General features: G+C 50.7%; 2 protein-coding genes across 3 annotated transcripts in view; both read right to left on the minus strand.

The window, feature by feature from the left end:
- Nucleotides 1-1,104: 1,104 nt before the first annotated feature.
- On the minus strand, nt 1,105-4,510 carry MFSD6L (major facilitator superfamily domain containing 6 like). Its single transcript, XM_012775212.2, has one exon. The coding sequence runs from the start codon at nt 4,350-4,352 to the stop codon at nt 2,556-2,558; it is 1,797 nt and encodes a 598-aa protein (XP_012630666.2). The 5' UTR covers nt 4,353-4,510; the 3' UTR covers nt 1,105-2,555.
- Nucleotides 4,511-6,744: 2,234 nt separating this feature from the next.
- PIK3R6 (phosphoinositide-3-kinase regulatory subunit 6) overlaps nt 6,745-24,726 on the minus strand; it is a 59,550-nt gene continuing 41,568 nt past the window's right edge. The window contains exons 15-20 of one of the 2 annotated variants that reach the window (XM_012775153.3): nt 22,395-22,485; nt 22,136-22,206; nt 21,253-21,343; nt 18,606-18,715; nt 8,015-8,127; nt 6,745-7,421 (exon numbers count right to left, since the gene is read on the minus strand). In XM_012775153.3, coding sequence (XP_012630607.2) covers nt 7,265-7,421; nt 8,015-8,127; nt 18,606-18,715; nt 21,253-21,343; nt 22,136-22,206; nt 22,395-22,485 — 633 coding nt within the window. In that variant the 3' untranslated portion in view covers nt 6,745-7,264. Of the gene's footprint in view, nt 7,422-8,014; nt 8,128-18,605; nt 18,716-21,252; nt 21,344-22,135; nt 22,207-22,394; nt 22,486-24,726 lie in introns of those variants that run through there. The other variant, XM_075994171.1, reaches the window with a different exon arrangement.

Consider the following 24,726-nt stretch of genomic DNA (forward strand, 5'->3'; position numbering starts at 1 on the left):
GTCAAATGGAGATGCTAACGGCAACTGCATCCTCTGATTGCTTTGAGGATGAAATGAGCTAGTACAGGGCAAGTGTTTGCAACAGTGCCGGCCTGCAGTGACCACTCGGGAGCTAGTATGTGTTTCACTGCACACTAGAAGCACTTGGCAAAGAAATGGTGAGATGGAGAGAACTGGAAGGGGCAACTGAATGGACAAGTCTTGGTTAACCACGTCAGAATCACTTGGAGATTGCACTGAAAATACGGATTTCTGGGCCCCATCTGCGAGATTCTGGGGGAACCCAGGAAACTGAGTTTTTGCATATGCTCCCAGGTTTGGATGGACTGCCAGGTTGGGGAACTACTGGCATAGAAGTAAATGCCCTAAATTTGATGTAAGGAGATCAGAACTCTGGTAGTGTTTCTGCCAGTGACCCAATGTGTAACTTTTCTGAGACTCCATTTTCTCATTTGTAAAATGCAGAAAACAAATTTGATTTGTCATGGGGATCCAATTGCTGAAGTCATTTCTGTGGGGCAGGTAACTTACTGGGGTGAAGGGAACACAGGTTTTGGAATGAGTCAGACCTGACTGTAAATTCCACCGCGGATGCTGCTGCAGACATTGCTAGTTGCCAATCCTACGTCAAACCCCCTCTTCTTCCTGCCACAACCCTGACATTGCTTGGAGTGTAACTGTTCCCAGCTAAAAACACTCTGCCTTCAGGACTCCCTTGCAGTTAGGGGTGGCCGTGTGACACAGTGCACTCAGAAGTCAGCTGAGGGCCAGGCGCGGTGGCTAAGGTTTGTAATCCTAGCACTCTGGGAGGCTGAGGCGAGAGGATCGCTTAAAGTCAAGAGTTCGAAACCAATCTGAGCAAGAGTGAGACCCCGTCTCTACCAAAAATAGAAAGAAATTAATTGGACAACTAAAAATATATAGAAAAAATTAGCCGGGCATGGTGGCGCATGCCTGTAGTCCCAGCTATTCAGGAGGTTAAGGCAGGAGGATCGCTTAAGCCCAAGAGTTGGAGGTTGTTGTGAGCTAGGCTGACGCCACAGCACTCTAGCCGGGGCAACAAGAGTGAGACTCTGTCTCCAAAAGTAAAAATAAAGTCAGCTGAAGAGTTCTGGGAAGACTTTTATTGTCCTGATATAGGCACTTGTTCCTGTTTCTCCTTTTGTACTATTGTCTTTTTCCCTTCTTCTTGTCTGGAACATGGATGAAAGGCCTGGGGGTGCAGCAGCCCTTTTGTTGTTATGAGGTACAAATATGGGAGGGAGGCCTACAAGCTGACTGTGATGAAGAGATGAAAAGATTCCAGGTCCCCGTGGCATCATTGAGCAGCTGCATGATCTCTGGACCGCCTACCCCTGCGCATCTTACGTGAGGCAAACGAATCTCTAATTGCTTAAGGCAGAGGCAATTTTTTGTTGATTATTTGTACATTATAGTTTCCTAGGGAGAATTAAAAAAGAATAAAGATCCTAGAACCATTTCAGACCCAGTGGACATTCATATATCTGGTTCCCTTTCTCCAGCTATGAGACATCTTCTGCATTTGTACAGCGAGGCTTCTTCTAAGTCTAACATCCTATATTTAGCTGCTTATAAGGTAGAGTTGGCCTCTTGGGGACTGGCCTCTGGAATAATGGGCCCTTCCCTGGGGGTCAGGGAGGATTCTGGCCGCTTGGGAAGGTGGCAGAACTAGTTTGCCACTCTCAAAACGCCACCAAGCAGCCTGGACCAAGGTACAGTGCGGAGCGCTTACGGCATGCTACCCTACAGAGGCGGCCGCACCCCAATCCAAGCAGATGTTGAAATCACTGTGTGCTCTGGTGAGGCAGAGCATAGAAAACGTGAGTCCAAAGGACACGAAACTGCCCTTGCTCTGATGGAAACACGGATGACAACTCTAAGGATCCGTTCCCTGGTGCTACACACATTTGAGAGTAAGAATGAAACCTCTTACCCTCCCCTCCCCCCAAGACACAGTATTTTCTCTTGCTGGAAACTTAAGTACCTGGGTGTGAGTGTGGGTAGAGAGAGGAGTTTGCTTTCATTATCATTCTTCCCTGCCCCCAGCATGACTTCTATAGGACCAGGCTCAAGCCTTTATGGGCCCTAGGACTCACAGGCCATGACTCATCCAGGTCAGCTGCCCTCTCTGCCAACTCAATCCTGCAGGTCCCCGTGGCCTTCCCGAAACTGCCAATTTGATGTGATCCCTTTAGCCATTGCTGAATTCAGCAGAGTCGGGACTATTAAAGCTCTTGAAAACCTTATACGTCAAAATATAAGTCAACACAAAGGAAACTTTTTTTTTTTTTTTAGCAAATGTATTCTTCCTCCATTGTGTAAAAAAAGATTGAATGGCAGGAAGTTAAATCTCCTTTTTACTAAAAAAGTAAAGAAAATCATGCAACGAGATGATCCTGCTCGGCCTTCAGCATAGACATGCCTTCTGTCTCCCAGGGCTCCCTGCTGTTCGCACGGCAGGATTTTGTCCTCAGCAGACTGAGTTTTGTCCAGTGCGTTAGTTCCTTCCCAGACCAGCGCGTTCTGACTTTCTCTCAGCCCTTCCAGTCTGAGTGTTCCTCCCTCATGGCTTTCACAAGCCAGTCCCGCTCTGTCCCTTGCTCAGAGTCACTGCTGTCACTCGCCTCCATGGCCAGCAGCTTGGAGTAGTTGATTTTCCGCTCTTGGGGCAGCCTGGGCTGGATGGACAGGAACAAGGCCAACCAGAGCAGCAGGGCCGCGCAGCAGGCCTGGTAGAGCACAGCCAGGCTGAAGCGCATGGCCACAAAGCCCGCCACGAAGCTTCCCAGGCTGCAGCCACTCCCGTAAAAGTGGCCTCGGAACATGGCGCTCAGAGGCCTCTCCGTGCCAGGAGTGGCCAGGGCCTCTATCGAGGCCCCAAGTGCCCACCACAGGGCCCCGTAGCTGACGGCACTCAAGAGCTGAACAGGGAGGACAGACCACCAGCTCCAGAGGAAGGAGTAGTAGAGCAGCTGCCCGGCGAGGCAGCCCAGCCCCAGCCCCACCGTGCCCACCCTGGACAGTTTCCTCAGCAACGCGGATTTTAATGGATGGAGCAGGATCTCCCCCAGCAGGCTGAGGGCCACCGAGAAACCCATAACCAGCTCGCTGCTCCCATGGTCGCTCATGTGCCAGAACAGAAAGTTCTGCACAGTGCTGGTGACGGCTCCTAACAGAAAGACAGTGAAGGCCAGGACAACCAGGCGGGGGTTGCTCCCTACAAGAGACAGTGCCTTGACGCTTTTGTCGCTGTGCTCCCGCTGCCGGCAGATGGGAACGGGAAAGGCAATGCTCACCAGTAAGGCCAGGACGCTGACCAGTGAGTAGCCGTAGAAGTGCACCACACCCCGGGGGGTGCTGGTCATCAGGAAGCAGTCCAGCTGCCCCACCAGGGCTGCGATGCCGCACGCGCCTGCCGACATGCCCAGCAGTCTCCAGATCCACAGGCTTCCGTACCGGTCAGTGGCATCCACAAAATCCAGGTATTCGTAGAGGCTGTCATCTGCCACCTGCTCCAGAGGGGCTGTCAGCAGCTCCCAGAATACCACGGACGCCAAGGAGAGGATGAAAGTCCACCGCAAGCCTTCCAAGGAGAGCTCAAGGACCTGGGCTTTGCCCTTGGCCGCGGACGAGTTGGCCAGACGTGCCAGTGCTGTGCTGCCAGGAAGCAGAGGGAGGGCAGTGTTGGCCACTTCGGAAGTACCTTCCCGGGGGTTGCCTTTCGGCCCTGAGGTGACAGGATGGAGGAGACCTGGGGATGTCGTTCTGACTCCGTCCACGGAGCCCACTAAATAGCCGTGCAGATCGCTGGAAGTTTCTTGGTCACTTTCACCTGGTCCATTTCTGGAGCCAGAGGCTTCCAGGATTCCAGGGCTGCTCCCGGCCGGGAGGCTGGGCGCCCCCGCTGGGTGGTTCGAGGCAGGCTCTTGGGCAGCCGTGGCGTTCACAGGCAGTGCGACCCCCGGTGGTGGCACGGCCGTGGCGGTCGTGCTGCCGCTTCCGTTACAAAAGCGGTACACCAGCTCTCGGTCCAGCGGCGGGACCAGCGCCATCAGCAGGCTGGCGACCGCCGAGCCCAGCAGCGAGCCCGCGAGGAGCGCTCTCCGTTTCTGGTGGCTTTTGGCCAGGAAGGCACAGAAGGGAGCCCAGAAGGCCGCGACCAGGTGCTTGGCTCCCATCAGGATGCCCACCCAGGGTGCGGCCAAGCCCAGCTGCCTCAGGTAGAGGGTCAGGAAGGGGGCCACGCAGGCATCCCGGACCCCACACACCAGGTGGAAGAGCCTGGCCACCCCCAGCGCCCTGCTGACGTCCCACTGGGGGTTGGCACTCATGGCCGCGCGGCGCCGGCACACCCGTCAGACCCGGGCCGGCGGCGGAGGGGGCTGCGCGCAGGGCGGACGCGGCCCCATGTCCCCGCGAGGACCGCTCCGGGGCTCCGAGCGAGCCGGACGCCGCCTCCAGCCTCGGGTGGCGCGGCGGCGGTCACCAGGTCAACGGCCGCCCCCGCCCCCACGTCCGGCCGCCGGCCCGGAAGCGGCCCCGCCCCGAGGGAGCGGCGCGGCGGGGGCGGGGCTGACGCACCTGCTGTCCGCACCTGCCACGTCCCGCTGCCGCCGCCCCTCCCCCACTTCCGGGACGCGCGCAGGTGCGCGAGGGGCGCGGCCTGGGGCCTGCAGGGGGCGCTCCCAGCGAGGCCGCCCCCGCCCCGCCTCGGGGAAACCGTCGGGGTCGGGCTGAGGGGAGCGAGAGTGGAATGAGTGATACGCACTAGGTTCCCTCCCTCATCTTCTTCAGGTGTTTACTCAAACGTCCCCTGATCAGTGACCACCCGCAGGCATCATCCCGGTCCGCGCTAAGTGAAATTGCCCATCTCATACCCATGTGTCCCCACCCCGGCCCCCAAGAATCCCGCACAGCGCTTAGCGCCACCGAACACGCTGCGGGTTACAGTGCTTGTATTGACCTTGTTTATTGCCTGTCGCCATCAGAACCAAAGCTCCGGGAAGGCAGGTATTTTTGTCCCCAGGGCTTAAAACTGTCTCACTGGATGCATATGGTCCCTGGAAGGGGCGCGACCTTGGGTGACACAATTTTCCCCAAAGAGGGCTGACAGTTGAGGGCAGTCATCTGGTGGCACTTCCTGCAGCTGATCAGCAGGTATGCACTGGATAGTTTAAATCCACACCTGGGACAGTCAGGGGCCCTGTTTGGGAAAGCACATTCCAGAGGTGGTTAGCTGGCATTTATTCAAAATGCCACGCTCCAGGGGCAGCTAATACAAGCACTTCAACTATCTTACATCGACAGAAGTGGCTTCCTTAGATATTAGAAACAGGTTTTCAATGATTACATCAATGGTGTACAAGTCATGTGGATTGGTATAATTTTTTTCAGAGGCATTTTCTCTCTTGCTCAAACAGGGTGTAAGAATCTAGAGATTCCAGTAGTTCAAGCTCTTTGGAAGGGTGCTGTAGGCTTCGCTCCAAAATATCAATTTTTCATACAAGGCTTGCTCAGAGCACCCAATTTGGCTGGGGTTGGGGTGGAGGCTACTTGTCAACAAGTGTGTGTATGTGTCACAGAAGTTGGTCTGCAATCTGTTTTCATTGTATGCTGGTAGACAGGGTGTTGGGAAATCAGCCCAGAGCCCTCACCTAACCTTAACAACTGGTAAACTCTGCAACTGTTTCCTTAAAACCCCCATGATTGTGAATGCTCAAATTGATATCAATCTATTTACATCACCCCAACTGCATAAAAAACAAATCTAGCCACCTGGTTTCAGTCATTTCAGGTTTAAAGCCACCTCAGTCATGCTGAGGACTGTCCCTAGTCCTCCTCCCTTGGTCCCGCTGCAGGCAGCTTCAGTGGGGGCCATCACATGCATTCGCTTCCCGGTCCTAACCTGTTCTGGGCGCATCTCCAGCGGGAGACAGGCACTCCGCCACTGGTGTCCGTGGAGGTGCCCTGGCTGCACACCTTGCCCTCAGGGGCCATGCTCCACACTGCCACCCACAGCTGCATCCCCTCCTCTTTCAGACCCCCTGGGCTTGTCTGCTTTCAGCTGCCTGGGAAATCCTTTGCCTGTTTCCCCGCACCCCATGGGGGCACAGGGACTCTCTCCAAGGCTGCCCTTGGGTCCATCTGCCTGTGCACCCCAGGCAGCCCTCTTGCACTCTCCTTGGCACTGACAATGTGCCCTGGGACTTGCCCCCACTCCCAGGGCAGTGAGGCCCAAAGTGAGTTGTCCTCTCTACTCCGGGATCCCCAAGACTTAAGAGGGATTCTTCCACCACTCCAACCCCACCATCCCCTGGCACTCTGTCCAGGCCATAGGGATGGGCCCAAGTCCAGGCCTTTTTGTCATCTCTGTTACTCTCCCCCCACCCATTCCTAGCCCTGGGGGTGAGGACACTGGAGCCGTGTCATTGATCTTTCCTATTTTACACCCAAATTTTGAACCCAAAAGCCAAGAATTTGGATGCCTTTAATCTCTGGCTTCTCTGAAACCACCCTGCATTCCTGTGTCTGTTTAGGGACAGTGCTGGTCACGAGAGTCCCTCGGTTAACCAGAGTCCTGCGAGGAAAGGGCAGGAGACAGAACACAGCAGTTACGACTTCACAGAACTCTCCCCTGGCCTAAGCGGATACATTGGGTTATACTAAGTACTACCCCGATTACTATTAAAATACAAATATTGCTGGGCATTAGATGAAAGCAGAAACAGTTTAGTGTGCATTTATTGAGTCTGACATTCTCCTCTCAACTGGGAGAGGCCCCTGCCTGGAGGTGGGTGCGCTGGGCCCAAGAGCAGGGAGGGAAGGGGCTGGGAGGGAGGCGCTGCAGGCTTTACCTGCTTCCATTGCCCCTGGGCCACAGGGTTTCCAGGGCCCGGGGTGATCTTGCGTGAGAGAAGGTGGTGCGAAACGTGGAAGTGGAAAAATGAGTGGAGTGGACGTTCGTGTGCGAAGCTGGCTTTGCACGTGTGCTCTCTGTGGCTGCAGCTTTGCCTGCGCAGTCCTCGGGCCTTCGTGTGGGCCCTTCTCCATCACCCCTGCCCCCACGGCAGGCTCCCTGTGCTCCCGGGCGCTCGCTGGCTCCTGCTCAAGGCCACAAGCTGCCCCGTGAGCTGGCCTTGTTCCGGCTGTTGGTGTGGGTGTCTGGGGGCTGGCGGGGCAGTGCATCCTTCCTCTTGGGCCTGCCGCCCTTGGACACAGCTCTTCTGCTGCCCCCCGCCAAGGCTCACTGGACGACACCAGAGAACGTGTTGATGGGCATCAGAAGGGGTTTGGGCCTGGCTTTGACTGTTTCCATCTCCTTCTGCCCGTGTGAGCCGCTCCATGGTGCCTTGGACTTCTGGGCTCCAGAACATGGCTCTGGGCAGGGAGCAACCTCCAATCTGCGGGTGGAGAGAGAACGGCTCGGGCGACCCATCTCAGGGATCGAATCTGCCCAGGGCACTTGAAAGGTAGAGCCGATATCGTAGGGTATAGAGGACGGGGCCATGCAGAAGGAAGAGGAAGAGTCGGGACGAGAAAGAACACCTTGGGCCTGGGCTGACGGGGAGAGAGGAGATGTCTGGACCAGCTACTCTGTGTATGCCTTCCTCACCCAAACGCACCTCCCCAGCGGAAGCCAGTAAGGGTCAGTGAACTGGGGCACAGATGCCGCAGAAAGTCAGCCTGTGCGGAGGGCCCTGTGCCGTGGAGGGGGTTGGATCAGGAGGGCTGCAGACTGAGTGTACGCCTAGGAATCTAGGGAGAATGTAATGTCAGCTGCTGCCCAGCGTAGGCCATTCATTTGCCTCTTCTTCCTGGACTCAAGCCATGGGGCAGTGGCCTAAGTTCACGCTCACCAGGGACACCTGCCTGGCTGCACGGTCTGCCTCTGACGAGGTGCCCTGGGCTAGAAGCAGGAGGTGGCAGGAGCTGGCTCCCGCTTTGGTTTGTCCCATAGGGCCTAGACCCCGAGCAGTGGCAGGCCCCGCCTCACCTGGCCACATCCCGGAAGGTGCGCTGGTTGTCCTTGTCCAGCAACAGTGTCAGCAGCCTCTGGTCCTGGCTCTGGATCTGGATGTTGGCCGTCCGGAAGGTGTTTGTCACTGTCTGCAACAAAGAGATGGCTCGTGTGAGTGTCACCTGCACTCAGCACAAGGCCCTGCCAACACGGGAGGATCGCTTGAGCTCAGGAGTTCGAGACCAGCCTGAGCAAGAGTGAGACCCTACCTGTACTAAAAATAGAAAAAATTAGCCAGGTGTGGTGACATGAGCCTGTAGTCCCAGCTACTAGGGAGGCTGAGGCAGGAGGATCGCCTGAGCCCAGGAGTTTGAGGTTGCTTTGAGCTAGGCTGATGCCACAGCACTCTAACCCAGACAACAGAGTGAGACTCTGCCTCAAAAAAAAAAAAAAAAAAAAAAAAAGCCCTGCCAACATCTATCTCCTATCCTGGAATCTGGTGTGTTTCTTTGGTCTGGCACATGGGGTCCCCGCTGTCTTCCTGCAAGTGACTCTGAGCAGTGACAACTCTGCATAAACTGCTTCTAGGCTGCCCATGCCCTTGGATCTCACATCATTTCTGCAGTTCTTTTCCAACCTGTTGCCCTAGATCTTGAACACAAACTGGGTGCTTGTCAGGTTGCCAAGTTACTTTTGTTATGTGTGTGACTTGGGGTATTTCAGGGGTTTTATAAATCTGACTCCAGTTCTCAGCACCAAATTATAACACATACAACACTATTACTTGGGGCAGACACAGAAGGTCTAGAAAGCAGCCAACGACCCCCAAGCCTCGGTTTGCCCAGGAAAGCAGCTCCAGGCATCCTTCTAACCCCCAACCTGAGGCCCCAGACAGGCCCGTCCCACTGGGCAGAGAACTTGGGGTGTCCTGGGGCTTTGAGAAGTCACTGGCCCATTGCACACACACAGCAGCTTTTGGTGATTTACAGCCACAGGACAACGGGGCAGCTGTGGTTGAACTCCAGCCGGGAGGCTTCAGAGTCCATCCCATCCAAGCTTTCAACCCTGGCTGCCCCCTGAGTCACCTTCCAAAAAACATAAAATTAGAGATTCTGATTTAAGTGACATGGAGTTGAGCCCAGGCATGGGCATTTTGTAAAAAGATCCCTGGCGTAGGCAGGGCTGCAAACCACGGAGTTGATCCACTGTCTCATCGTCACATAGCAGAGGCTCGAGCAGCGGCCTCAGCTAGTGGGGTTGAGCTCGTCCTGGTGTTCCAGCTCAACTTTTGTGGGGGAGGGGGTGGGGGGCAGCCAGAAGTCTGTAGGCCTTGAAGGGAGGGTCAAGAGCACAATCTCTAAGCCAGACTGCCCGGGTTCTAATCCTGGCTCTGCCACTTATTAGCTGTGTGACCTTGAGTATGTTTCTCAATCTCTCTGTGCTACCTACCTTTTAGGTCTGTTGTGAAGATTAAGTGGGACAGCATATGTTAAGTGTGTGGAACAGTGCCCGGGACATGGTAAGAGCTCTTATTAATGTTGGGTGGTTATTATTAATGATTATAATTTTCCACGAAGGAGCGAAGCATGAGTAATGGACTCAGTAATGAAGCCTCAGCTGTCAGAGGGGAGGGGACCCTCCATGGATTCTTTCTCTCCTTTGTCTCCTAGGCCAAGTCCTCCTGTTGTCACCTATCCATGGACTCTTGTGCGTCTGCATAGGTGGGTCATGAGAAAAGACCGAAAGTTACCAAAACTGTAGGACGGGGCACCCCCGTAAGAGAAGGTAACACACAGGGAGAGAGAACTTCTCCCCTGCTGTCAGCAGAACCTGTGGCAGCTCTGGTGCCCTGGAGCTGTCACCCACGATGGGCAGTTGTGGTCAGGGGCACAGGTGGTGGAACCTGGTGGGCACTGGCCAGACAGCTAATGGGATGACTGTTGGCATTGGGACGTCATCCTGACCTTCCAGAAATACCTGGAGACACTGCAGGGGGCTCAAGTCCTGTCTGAGCTGGGGATGGGGGAAGCCAGGTGCCTTCAGTTTGCCATCGTTAATAGGACCACACCTGAACTGACAGCACCTGCTGAGGGACACTGACAGTTTCCACAGGGGAGGAGGAGACCTAGGCCCGGAGCCATTGAAGGGGACCACTAAAGGCTGCACAGTGGTCGGTGGGGGACCCAGCTCCCTGACTCCCGACGTCATGCTCTTTCTCTTGCATCAGGCTGCTCTGGGTGTCTCTGGCAGGACCTGGCCCTGCCTTCTAGGTCATCACGTACAGTCTCAGGCCTCCTCCCACCTGCCTGCAGTGTAGGCAGATGCCTTTTGCTTCCTTTTTGTGGTCTGCGTACATAGACAGACCCTATCTGCTTGGCGTTGGCCCATAGGAGTGTTGGATTTCAGTCTATGAATGCAGCCACGGAGGCCCGTGGAAAGGGCCAGAGGTAGTGTGCAAAGGGTCCCAGCCTCAGTAAGGTGAGTGGATGGGCAAAATGCTGCTAATTGTCTCCTGTTTTCTCTTGGTGGCTTCCTGCCTTCTACGTCCCAATGCCTCAATTCTTCTGTTGCTGCCTTCTCACTACTCTTCTGTATCAAACTTCCAATCTAGCCAAGGTCGTATGTTTGCTGACCCTTAAACTCGCCCATGCTGTTCTCAAAGCTGGGACTACCTCGTTCCTGCTCCCCGCGAGCCTCCTCCTGCTGCTCGGTGGTTTTCATCTGATCCATTTGGACAGAACAGGCACACGGACCTGCCAAGTTCCAAGAGGAGACTCGGCTACTGGAATTCCTCCCAGCGGGCCAGTGCAGGGACAAAAGGCAACTCGATGGAGTGATAAGTTTAGATTTTCAAAAAGCCCCTGAATAGGCTGTTTAAAGAGGTCATTGAAAACAGAAACCACTGTTAAGGAACTGACTTCGAAAGAGGAAATGCAACATAAGGGTAAACAGGTCCACCTTGAGCCTAAAGCTTAAATACTGGGCTGCCCTAAAGGAAGCAGATTTCAGCTCAAAATGGCAGATCTCTCAGCCAATCAGAGCTCTCTCCTGCAGTGGGTGGGCTGCCTCATAGAGTGAGCTTCCGGTTCCAGGATGAGATCTGGGATACGGTGGGTGGACTAGATCACTCGACACACATCTGGTGGGCCCCTGTTGTGTGCCAGACACCACGCAGAAGGCCAGGGAAATGGGGAACTGAGACCAGGACCCTGAGCCCAGGGTGCTCATAGGCCACTAACATACAAAGATCATGCCATTTATAGTGTCACAAATGCTTCCGTGGCTGTGTCTCCAGGGTTCTATGGGGGTGCAAAGGTGGGGCACCTAGCCCACCAAGGAGTGAGGGGAGGGGAAAGAGCATCAGCAAAGGCCTCCTGGGGGAGATGACACCTGAGTCTCATCTGGCAGGATGGGGAGGAGCTACAAAAAAAAGGTGGGGATGAGGAAGGGGGAAATGGGTCAGGCCAAGCAAACAGCATGAGCAAAGGCACAGAGATGTGACTTCAGGAACACTCCCAAACATCACAGAGGGAAGGGCCCAGAGAGAGTGGCCAGAGCTGCACTGAAGAGGAAGAGGAGCCAAGCTATGCAACATCAGAGAGTTTTTCTGCTCTTGGAGAATGGGAAATGGCAGAGGGGTTTTAAGTGCGGAGAGACATGGGCAGAGATGGGAAAGTGGACTTAATGAGCACTGGAGTGGTGCCAGGACTCCAGCTGGGAGGCTTGTGCATTCTCCAGGACAAGGGGATGGATGAAAGTCAGACTTAGGCTGACCACCTTGTCCTCATTTGCCCGGGACTTTTTTGGTTTTAGTACTGGAAGTCCCAAGTGCGGGGAAACCCCTTTAGTCCCAGGTAAACTGGGATAATTGTCAACCAGGCTGGACCCAGAAGGGGGAGGATGGGGAGCAAGGGAAAGATTTGAGAAGTGTTGGAGAGAGAAAACCTGCAGGGCGTGGGGAAGTGAGGAAGAGGAGGCAGCAGGGATGACACCCAGGTTTCCGGCAGAGGTGAGTAGTCAATGATGGTACCATTGAATGAGAGAAGAGAGCTAAGGAGGGGATGAAACGGAAGTAACCGCTAACACATACACATTGTTTGCTCAGCCAAGCCCTCTTCTAACAGCTTCACGGGCCACAAACACTTCATCCTCAAACAGCTGGATGAGGTAGGCGATATTGTAATATTACAGTCGGACCTTCCACATCTGTATATGTGGAACCCGTGGATACAGAAGGCTCAGGGACTGGAGCATTTGTGGATTTTGGTGTCTTCGGGTGTCCTGGAACGAATCCCCTGTGGATACCGAGGGACTCTGTATCCCCGTTTGATGTAATGACACTGGATGAGGCACAGAGAGATTGAGTAACTCACCTAATGTCACATAGCTGGTAAATGGCAGAGCCAAGATCTGCTCCCAAGCAGTCTGGCTCTAGAGAGCTCTCAGCTATTCAAAGGTACTGGCTTTGGTTTTAAATGCCTTGAGTTTGGGGTGTTGTGGGACATCCAGTTCGGGCTAACCCAGGTGACTGCAGGAGTCAGGAGTCAGAAACTCAGGGCTAAACGTCAGAGCAGGAGATACGGATTTGGGAGTCCTTAACAAATTATACTAAATCTTTCTAAGTGGATTTGTAACAGTCCAGGAAATGAGAGAAGAAGTGAGCCATGGATAGAAGTCAAGAACAGAGTAGCTATATAAGAATTTAGGAAAAAGGGTTCAGGAAGAGGCCAAAGAGTGATAATCAGACATGTAGATGAAAAACTATAAGGAAATGGTGTTTCTGAATTTATGGATTTAGGGTATTTAAAGACTCAGAGAATGGAGCTTCAGTTCTATTGCTGAAACTGATTCAAAATTGACCAAAGGAATACGAAACTGGGGAAACCTCTATGACAGTGCTAGAAGACAGCTTCATCTGAGTGTTAGCATATAATTCATAATTTCAAATGTACATATTTTACATTTAAAGGTAACCATTGATAGAAGAAGTACATATAACTTCCAAATCATCAGGTGAGAGGAGTATTGAGCAAACAGTATAGCAAAATGAAACATAAAAACACAGCAAAAAGCATTTTTTAAAAAACCCAGAAAGCACAAAATAAGATGGCAAAGCTCAAGTAGCCCTTAAAGTTTGCACTGATGGATTAAACTCTCATTTGTTAAAAACAAATACGTTTCACAACAATGAGCGTATACTTAACACCACTGAACTGTATACTTAAAAATGGTTAAGAAGGTAAATTTTACATTATGTGTTTTTTTACCATGTATTTTTTTTTTTTTTTTTTTTTTTTTTTTTTTTGAGACAGAGTCTCACTTTGTTGTCCAGGCTAGAGTGAGTGCCGTGGCGTCAGCCTAGCTCACAGCAACCTCAAACTCCTGGGCTCGAGTGATCCTTCTGCCTCAGCCTCCCAAGTAGCTGGGACTACAGGCATGCGCCACTATGCCCGGCTAATTTTTTTTATATATATATATATATCAGTTGGCCAATTAATTTCTTTCTGTTTATAGTAGAGACGGGGTCTCGCTCTTGCTCAGGCTGGTTTTGAACTCCTGACCTTGAGCAATCCGCCCGCCTCGGCCTCCCAAGAGCTAGGATTACAGGCGTGAGCCACAGCGCCCGGCCTTTACCATGTATTTTTAAAAACCCACAAAGACTTTCAGACTGAATCAGAACAAAATCAAATTATATGCTATTTATAAGAGGCATATCGAAAATAAAATTAAAATTTTAAAAATAAAGAGATGAGAATTTCTGATTTTGAAATGGCAGAGTATATATTTTCTCATATTTTCCCTCTTATAATTCAGCTTGAAACAGGGAGGTGCACCTTTAGTGAAACTAGAAAGCACCTCAGGTCCTAGACCACAATCTTGTAGCACAGAGAAAGGACAGAGAAACGGCAGTGGGTAACTTATAGAAGAGGAAGGTCAAACATAAGGGTTCACTCTGGGAAGGCTTATGAGCTGGAGATAGCTGGTTCCACAGATGGTGGGGATGAGGAGGGGTCTGACAAAGGGGAACTGGTTGAAAGCTGGCATGACAGGTGGTTAGACTCCTCAGGTTCCCATTCTCCCTGGGCAGCCAAGCAATGAACCCGCCCCCTGCCATGGAAACCAGAGAAACAGAACCAGAGAGACTCTGGACTTGGGTAGATCACAGATGGAGGAGGATGGAGTGAAGTGCTGTACTGCAAATAGGTGGATTGCATGAAAGTTTGCTCACTGACTGGTGAAACCCCCAGTCCCCTTGCCCAACCCAGCTCCAGAGTGGCCCATCCCCTCAACCCAATTCACTCCCCAAGTTGGGAGCCAAAGGACTCATCTCTGGAAAACAAAACTATTCTAGAAAAGAGACCTGCTGATTAGGACATTTAGGTTTCCCTCTTGGAAAAGACCATGGCCTTCTGACTGCCCGCAGAGAAGCCCACCATTAACCCAGCACTTAGTGCCCCACTCATGATTGTGAACAGACAGCCAAGGATCACCAGATATTTGGAGATAGCCCCTAGCAGTACAGAGAGAGAGAGAGAGAGAGAGAGAGAGAGAGAGAGAGAGAGAGAGAGAGAGAGAGGTAAAAAGAGAGAAAGGCCACGACAAACAAACAGAAAATAGGAATTCAGAGGAAATAGACAACATTCAGGGAGCAGAAGCAAATTTCAAATAACCCATATTTGATATCTCCAGAGAGATAAGAGAAGTTACTGCATCCATGAAGCGAGAATAGAAAGAGTTTGTGAAGTTTAAACATTCAATAAATGAATTTGAAGAAAACTCCCATAAAGTGGGAACAACAATGGAAGGACACTGGGAGAGAAAAGATGAGAAAATTAGAGCATCAGTCTAGGAGGCCGAACATCCGACTAGTTATAGTTCCAGAAAGAGAAAGCAAAGAGATAAAGGGGAGGAAATTATTTTTAAAATTACATTAGAAAATATCTCAGAACTGAAAGATCCATGTCTCGTCTCCACACTGAGAATGTCCATCAAAAGGGCAAAATAATGAATGAAAAAAGATTCCACTGAATTATATTCCTGTGACATTCCGGAATCCTCTATGAAATGAAGCATCCAAAGCTTCCAGAAAGGAAAGAAAAAAAAATAGTCTCATACAAAGACCGGGCATAAGAAGGCATCATACTGGATAATAGCAGCATCAAAAATTAGAAGAAAATTCAGGTTCAAAGAAATGGAGATAGAATTGACAAAAGCAAAATCAGAGCAGGAATGTCGACAAACCCCTCTCAGTTTTGCACAGATGAAGTGGACAAAACATTTTTTAAATTTGTAGAATACAGTAATATAATGTATTTGATTTAATAGTTAAACATCATACTTTGTATGTTCTATGGATGGAAAACACATGTGCATTTTTTAGTTGCTGCAAGATATCAAACGGTTGATTATGTGCCAAGCGATGAAGAAAATGTCAATACATTCCAAAGAAGCCAATCGGATGCTTTGGCTGTCCTAAGGGCATTTGCTAGTCTCAGGAATCGAGGGGCTGGGGTTTCAACAGCCACAGGGGGATGGGAAGACAAGACCTCTTGAAGGTCATGCTCTCAGTGAAAGACAAGATTAGAAAAAAGAACTCCAGCTGGCATAGGAGACCACAGGGAGCCTGTCTGCTTTTGCTTGTGCTATGAGTGCATCAGAAAAACCTCCTGATGTGGGTTTGGGGTACATATTTACATTATCTTCATGGTCTGGAAATTTCTGAGCCAGAAATGAACTCAAAATATGGCCCTAGGCTGATAACATCACGGGGGCACTTGGCAAATGCAGAGTTAATACAGAATTTCTCTAGAAGGACAGTTTTTCCACCAGCTTGCCCACAGATAAAGCCCCAACAAAATGAGAGTTCATAATCGAGGAAACACACAAGGAAATAAGCTACCATGGGGGTCAGTGAATGCAATAAACAGAAGGATTAGATGTCTACTAATTATAGATAATGTAACTACATAAATAAGATTATAAAATAAAAATGTTTAAATTGAGTAAAAAAATAAAAGAAGGCATTAGACCATGTGAAACAAACAACATATTAAATAGGCATGCCATTTTCATTGATTCTAAAACATATTTTTCCCCCATATTTTAACATCTCTGAAATTAGGAAGTATTTTGCAACCAATGTGATTAGAAAGCATTGTCCATAGTTTAGGTTTCATTGGTTCTTTCTTAGTATATGTAAAATTATGGTATGTCCTAAATTTGATGAGATGTGATGTTCAGACATATGTCATGGATAAACATATCAGAGTCAAGGGCTGGGCATGGTGGCTCACGCCTGTAATCCTAGCACTCTGAGAGGCCTAGGCGGGCCAATTGCTCAAGGTCAGGAGTTCGAAACCAGCCTGAGCAAGAGCGAGACCCCGTCTCTACTATAAATAGAAAGAAATTAATTGGCCAACTAATATATATAGAAAAAATTAGCTGGGCATGGTGGCACCTGCCTGTAGTCCCAGCTACTCGAGAGGCTGAGGCAGAAGGATTGCTTGAGCCCAGGAGTCTGAGGTTGCTGTGAGCGAGGCTGACGCCACGGCACTCTAGCCTGGGCAACAAAGACTCTATCTCAAACAAAAAACAAAAAAACAAAAACATATCAGAGTCAGAAATCATTAAAGGAAAGTAGTAGGTTTTGCTACATCACAATATAAAGCTGTTTTGAGTAAAAAACAAAACAAAACAAAAAAAACCATTAAAAGACAGCCTGGGAAAAATTATTTCCAAAATATACGACAAATAAGGGGTTAATGTCCTCTTATTATAAAATGAAGACACCACAGTATTAATATAGGATGAGAATATAAATAGGAAATACATGAACGAAGAAATAGAAATTATCAATAAATAATTGATAATTATTCAACTTCACTAATTTTGGTAATGAAAGAAATAAATTAAAATAATAAAAAGTTTGACAATCAAATGTGCAAAGATGACAAAGTCAATCAATATGTTAATTATGTTGCAAAACTGGCATTCAAACATTACAGTGAGGGTAGAACTTGGTATAGACTTCTGGAGAACAATTAGCAAAATATATAAAAAGTCCTACAATATGAATGTCATCTGACTGAGTGATTTCACTTCTAAGCATTTTTTAAAAAGTCATAATGCTGATTTTTAACACATCTTTCTCCCTAAGGATGTTCTTCATACTATGCTTATAATAGTGAAAAATGAGAGCATACTTAAATGTCTTGTAAGAATTCATTTGAATAATTATACAGGCATATGCAACCATCATATAATAAATATTTAATGAAATGCACTTAATGACACAAAACATTTAATGATATAAGCAAGGTCCCACCAAGACATATTCACAAGGCTTTAGAATATTTTTTAGTAAACATCAAGTTGCAGACCAGTATGTACTATAGCTCTCGATTATATAAAAATATATACAAAAAAAGGCTGGGTGTTTACACCTGAGAATGTTAATGATCACCCTCTCCAGGTAATGGGACTACTAGTGAATTACTTCTTTGTGCTTTTTGTATTTCCTAAAATAAAGAATTTTTTGTTTATAGGTTAAAATGTTATCTTTAGAAAAAAAGAATTAAGAAATATAAGGACCAAAAAGTGGCCAAGGGTTTTGGCACCATGGAGGTGACTTTGCTACAATACTGTGTGTATAAGCACCAGTTGTGGGTAGAAGAGTCCTTGTTAAGGGACTGGAAACTCTTCTAGAGGTTTCTTTCAAGGAGTTTGACCAAGAAGAGAGAGAAGGAGATAGAGCAAGTAGCTAGAGAGGTGGGAGGATCATGGCAGAGAGTTTTTGCTTTTCTTTAAGATGGAAAAGACCTGAGTGTGTGCATAGGTGAAGAGGGAGGAGCAGCAGAGAGGCAGAGGCCAAAGCCAGAGAAAAGAGACGGCAAATAGGAGGAGGGGAGCCGGGAGAGGTGGCCAGAAAAGGGCTGAGTGATCCCAAGTGTCAGGGGAGACGGAGGGCATGAGTTTGGCTGTGGCTGTAATCACCCTGGATGCAAGATTTATTGCAGAAGCACTCAGCCACCTGGGCATAGGGACTGAGTCGGTGGCTGGCCCTGCTGCGGGGTGGGAGCCTGGTGGGGGCTGAGGGAGTGGGGGATGCCAGTGAGAACAAGGTTCAGGCGCAGTCACGGGGCTCCGAGGCTGAGCTGAGCGGGGAAGGGAAGTCCAGAGAGGCCGTCTGATGGGAAGAAAGTGTGTGGGGTCTCACATCTGTACCAGTATCAGTAGGGGCAAAGGGCAAAGGGCAAGAGGCAGAGGTGGGGCAGTGGGGTGGAAAGAGCTGCCTCGATTTGGTCAAAGGCTGGGCAACTGTTGTTTAGGAGTCTGGCTGGGCGTGGTGGCCGAGGGTGACAAAATGTGGGTGTGTTTTGCAGTGGCCTGGGTGCGTCTGAGGTCCTCGGGCGGTCAGCACATGGATGGCCTCCCCTCTACCAGCTGGCGCTCTGTATTTCAGACAGTCTGACTGGAAAGCGGGTTCTTTCCGACAGGAAGACCCACTCAGTAGCAAAAGCCCAGAAAGGCTCAGAGGTCAGCTTTCTCGGAACACCCTCCTTCCGGCTCCCAGCCACCTACCCACGTCCCATCTGGCCACCCTCTTCCCAGTCCACCAGGTACTTACAGAGAAGGACCTGCCCGCCAGGTTGGAGGACTTGACAACCTCTGTCACGCTGACATTCAGACACGTGTGGTCTGTCACAGGGGCGGCAGTTGGGGAGTGCTGGGAGGGCCCTGAAATGGAATGAAATTCGGGGACTGTGACTAGCAGGGAGTCTGCAATTCTCAGTCCTGAGAAGACCTCCATGAACCCACCTTGACCCCTCACCCCCAGTGTAACCCCACACTTCCCGATTCCATCTGGGTCCCAGCCAAGCCTCAGTTCCTTCCTTTTTTTCTTTTTCTTTTCTTTGCTTTTTTTTTTTTTGAGACAGAGTCTCACTTTGTTGCCTGGTCTAGAGTGCAGTGGTGCAGTGATGTCAGCCTAGCTCACAGCAACCTCAAACTCCTGGGCTCAAGAGAGCCTTCTGCCTCAGCCTCCCGAGTAGCTGGGACTACAGGCATGCGCCACCATGCCTGGCTAATTTTTTCTATATATTTTTAGCTGTCCAAGTAATTTCTTTCTATTTATAGTAGAGACGGGGTCTCGCTCTTGCTCAGGCTGGTCTTGAACTCCTGAGCTCAAATGATCCATTCGTCTTAGCCTTCTAGAGTGCTAGGATTATAGGCGTGAGCCATCGCACCCGGCCCTCAGTTCCTTCCTAATCACCCATCCCCTTTCCCTGGTGAACACAGGTTTCTGTACCCTCGGGCCCAGAAGCCATCACCAACCCAAACCCCCACCCACCACCTTTCTCATCTCCTCCTGCACCGCCTTTTTCAAAGGATGAAAGTTCTGTTGAACTTCCCTGCCACCATCCGGCATGCTAGGATGTAAGGAATACCTAGCCCAGGATGTCGTGCAGGACAGTCATCAGGGGTGACACTGGTCCCAACAGGCTCAGTGTTTCTTTGACTTTCTTAATAGTGTATAGTGAGTCGAAACTCACTCTTGTGTGACTCCCGCTGGGCTTAATCCCTCCCTGGCAGCTAAAGAGGGCTCTCATATGTCTGTGCCCCTAATGGGCTTCTGGAATCACTAGATCAGTTCTGATAGGGTCTGGAGCAGGGTGGGAGGGGTGACAGTTTTGTGAAGGAAACAGAAGGAATACAATTCTAACAACAAGAGCTAACATTGTTTACTGTATGCACACAGATTAGTGTCTATTACTTCCATTGTAGAAGTGAAAAAAAACCCAAACAAACAGGTAGCAAGGTCACAAGTAACTTGCCCAAGGTCACCCAGATGGTAAGTGGCAAAGCTGGGGTTTGAGCCCTGCCCATCTGGCTCTTGATCCTGCGCTAGGACCCCTTGCTCCTTAACCACCTCTAGGTTATAGGAGCTACTGCCAAAGTGACAGGTCTTCTTCATGTGGTTCAAGAGTATCTCGCTGTGAAACAGTTTCATATGTTACCCAGGAATTTAACTCACCTGGAAGCCATTGTATCAGGAAGTGATATCACTTGAGTTTTTTCTTTGTGCCAGATGCCAAGAAAATTGAGGCGCCATGCTGCCCATTTCAGAACACGAATGTGTCACACACAGACAGGGGTCATAATGGGAGAGCTAGCAGAGCCACAGAGAGTTTTAGAGACAGGGCAATCACTCGTAGTCTGATAGGGGAGGAGGAATTAGCGTTGGCTTCCACGTAAGCATTCCAGCCTGGCTAATGCGTATTTTCACTTTATGATTCTTCTGGAATATTCCAAATGTATTCATTCATTTTTTAAAAAAAATGTTTGGGTGTAAGTAGTACTTCATTTATTCAGTAAATCTTTACCCAGAATCCGCTATGTGCCAGGGACACTGAGGATAGAGCGGTCATGAGATACAACTGCCTCAGTGAACTTTCTAATTCGCTCTGGAATGATCTTCTACAAGCATCTGTGGTTAACATCCCTTAAGTCTAGGCTGCTGAGCTTTGGCGATCAGAGGGAGGCAGTGTGGGGCAGTGGGGAGGAACACAGACTCCTGCCTGGGGACATCTAGCTGTGAATCCCAGTCCTGACTCCTCCTCCCAGAGATGACCTTGAGTAAGTTACTCTCTTGGCTTCAGTTTCCTCTCCAGTAAAAAAAAAAGTTGCTAAAACTAATACCTACCTCACAGGGTGAACATGCTTAAAAGAGTTAAAATGTTGAACACAGAAGGCTGCCTGGCCTCTGGCAGGCGTGTGCAATGGTTAGTGATCCATGCTGCCATCCTTGCGTTGCTCCCGGAGACCAAGATCTCACAGTAAGAGCTAATATTTATGATTTACTATATGCACGTAAGTTGGCATCTTTTATTATCGCAGTTTTCTTGGAACAACATTCAAAATCCAAAATTTCCAAACAATGCAACTGGCCCTGCAGGTCCAGTGCAGAGGCAGGAGGCCAACTGCAACCCTTCCCTGGGGTCCCGCCACCTTCTAGCTGCGTCCCACCGGGCTGCAGAGGTCAGTCCCAGAGTGTGGTCACTCCACGGTGAACAACCTGAGGGCAGGGGCCACATGCCCCCTAACCCCCGGGCAGCACCGGTGTCCAGCCCTGGGCTCGGCTGGAGTTCCGGGACCCCAGGCACAATGAGGGGCTCCCCCCATCTCTATCGCTCGGCCTTCTTCCCTCCTCTCTCCCCAGCTACCCCCTGCTTGTCCCTTCTTTCTTTCTTTTTCTTGCAATCCCAGCTCCTCACCTTCTGTGTCACTGGCTGGAATGGCCTTCAGGACCAGACCAGTGGCCCGCAGGAAAACGGTGACCTCTCGGGGCCGGTTGCTGAGCAGGGCCTGGGGAGGGGGATGGAGGAACAGGTGGGGGTCCTCAGGACATCTCCCCCCACGAATCCCCACATCCACAGTCTGCCTCTGCCCCCTGCTTTCCACCCTGCCCTAAGAGTCTTGCCTGTCCCTGTGGTCCCGTAAGGGGCCAGCAGATAAAGGCTCACAGAACTCCTAGTCCCAGAGAGCAAGTTCCACCTTCCAGATCCAAAGGGAAGAAGCCCCAATGACATCAGTTCAAGTATCTGGTCAGCTATCGAGGAAGATTTTTTTTTTGAAACAGAGTCTCACTCTGTTGCCCTGGCTAGAGTGCTGTGGCGTCAGCCTAGCTCACAGCAACCTCAAACTCCTGGGCTTAAGCGACCCTCCTGCCTCAGCCTTCTGAGTAGCTGGGACTACAGGCATGCGCCACCATGCCTGGCTAATTTTTAGATATATTTTTAGTTGTCCAGCTAATTTCTTTCTATTTTTTTGTAGAGACGGGGTCTCACTCTTGCTCAGGCTGGTCTCGAACTCCTGAGCTCAAACAGTCTGCCCGCCTCGGCCTCCCAGAGTGCTAGGATTACAGGCGTGAGACACGGCCCGGCCAGAGGAAGATATTTTTGAGCAAGGAGCCAGCCCCCTTGTTCTTTAAATCAGATCACCTCCTTGTCTACACATAAGGTAAACTTAACCCACCCAGCCCTGCAAAACTCCCCAAAGGCTGAGACACTCTAGGGGCAGCTTCAAGAAAAGGGGCAGAAGGTTCCTTTGGCTCTGTCTCCAGGCCCCCTCCTGATCATCGCGCCCACGCACACTGACCTTTTGGTAGCACATGGACAGCTCCGCCCCGGGGCCCTCAGCCACGCCTCTCCTCCTGGGGGAAAAACCATCTGAGGGGAGATGAGAAGGGGCTCAAGGGCGAGGCTTGGAGGGGCCTGGGACAGCCCTGGCATTCAGCAGAGGTGTGGGGACAGAGGGGGGGGGAGGTAGGGGGATTATAGGCATCATTAGGTGAGAGGAACAGGGTGTGGGGGAAGCTGAGCCAGGGCGACATGGACAAAAGGAAGCCAAGGCTCACCTTTGGGGAATTTGGAGTCTTGGATCTTCACCTTCAGCTCAGTGAGGAAAATGTCCTCTGCAGGGTCTTGGCTCAGGTCACTGAAGAAGATCTGGAGAGAGGAAGGGCGGGAAGTTTAGACGAGGCTGACTCGCTAGGCCCAGGACAGTTCCCTGCACCCCTGTAGCCCCAGGACATGGCCAGCTGGGAAAGTATCCAGAAGCAGGCAGGTGTCCCCATCCGTCCCGCCAGCGCTGCAGGCTGCTTTAAAAACTGCCTGGGTTTGAATCTGTCCGTATCTACAGCAAAACAAGAGGTTTATAAATAGTGGCAGAAACTCACTGAAAACCCAAACCACCTGGTAGCCGCTACTGTCTAACAGGGAGGACAGGAAGGAGCAGGGGACAAAGCTGATGTCAGGGAAGGGTAATAAAATCTCTTGTAGACGCTGGCAGGGACAGAAGGCAGAGCTCAGTCCTGGGACGTGCACAGAGAAGCCATCGCTGTGCAAGGAGAGGGCATGTGGTGGCTGATGTGGAGCCCTGGCGGAAATTCAGGAGGAGGAGAAAGGTGGCAGGGAAAGGGGAGGCCGGGTGTGGGTGGCGGGAGACAGCGGGCGCCCCAACAACGTGGAAGAGTGGCCAAGGGGCTTTTGAGAACAGGGATGTGGGCAGGCAGCCTCCCCCTGAAGGCTGGGAGCTGGCCTGGCACTCACAGTGAGACCACGGTGTCCTGGTGACCCTCAGCAATTCACAGATGCCAACATTAGGCAAGGCCACTGTGTGAGCGTGACCCATCAAGACAAGAACTAGACATTCCGGAATGTGTGCCGCCATCCCTGCCCTCCCGTCCCAGCCAAACACGAGTAACCGCCGAGTCCTTGGTCTTTTCAGTAAGAACCATAGAGGTCCCCTGTCACAGAATTACTCCCACGTCCTGCCAGCACCAATCCTGAGCACAGTCCTGCTTTCTGGAACCCTCCCCCACCCGCCCAACACAAGCCCCTCCTAAAACACGCTCTTTCTCACGGCCTCTCTCTGCCACGCGTCCTGGTCCCCCGTGGTCCGCGCCCTCCGTCACCTCAGCACGACACCAAACCCACCTTCCTGCAGTGGCAGCTGTGCACCTGGTGCCACGTGTTTCATTTTAAGGTATTCGTGCTGCTGAGACGTTTACCCTCTTTACTGTCTTGAGAGGCTTTTCAGTTTGTGTTGTGTTATTTTGTTTTGCATTTCTGGAAATCAAAGAGCGAGCTTAAATGTAGGTCAAAACCAGGAAGGCGCCACCAAGAAAAGACCTAGCGCAGGACGCAGAGTGAAGAACAAGAATTCAGTAAGACAGGAAAGTACAGGCAGAGAGGGCCACGAGAAATCAGTCCCCCGGTTCTCACAGACGTCGCAGGGGCCCAGGGGTGTGGCGCCGGGCCTTCCCTGGAACAAGGAATGGGGCGTCAAGCAAATGTGAGTTAGATTCTCAGTAGCAGGTGACCCCAGCTGAATTCTGGGATGACGCACCTGTGTCCCAGTCTGTGTCGCAGTGGTTTGCTGTAGGAATATGAGCAGACCAGACCTGAGAGCCACCAGGAGCACAAAGGCTCAAAGGAACAAGGGACCGAGGCCCAGGAGGGCTCAGGAGTCACTTCTGTTGAGACCTTGTTCTGCACTGGGCCCTCTGTAGGCGCTTGGCCCACATCATCTCACCCAACGCTCCCAGCAAGCCTAGGAGGAAGGTGTCATTAGCCTCATCTTAGGAACCTGAGAACTCAGGCTCCAGGGTGTTACGTGACTCGTCCAGGGTAGAAAGAGATAATAGCACAGCTGGGGTTCTTGTCCATGTTCTTTTTTTTTTTTTTTCTCTGAGACAGAGTCTCACTCTGTTGCCTGGGCTAGAGTGCCGTGGCATCAGCCTAACTCACAGCTCAAGCGATCCTTCTGTCTCAGCCTCCCGAGTAGCTGGGACTACAGGCATGCACCACCATGCCCGGCTACTTTTTTTCTATATATTTTTAGTTGGCCAATTAATTTATTTCTATTTTTAGTAGAGGTGGCGTCTCGCTCTTGGTCAGGCTGGTCTCGAACTCCTGACCTTGAGTGATCCTCCCGCCTTGGCCTCCCAGAGAGCTAGGATACAGGCATGAGCCACCGTGCCTGGCCTCATCCACATTCTTAACCACTGGTCGGCATCTTTTGTGTGCTGACCTCGCCCTCGTCTTCCTCCACCTCTTTACTATATTTTCTAGTCATTTGAATTCTCGCAATAACCCTGTGGCAGGTGAAGGTTATTATTCCTGTTTTAAATATGGGGAAATTAATTTTAGAGAGTGCCTGTGACCACACAGCTGGTCAGTGAAGGA

Source organism: Microcebus murinus, chromosome 18, assembly GCF_040939455.1.
Source record: "Microcebus murinus isolate Inina chromosome 18, M.murinus_Inina_mat1.0, whole genome shotgun sequence".
Classification (NCBI taxonomy): domain Eukaryota; kingdom Metazoa; phylum Chordata; class Mammalia; order Primates; family Cheirogaleidae; genus Microcebus; species Microcebus murinus.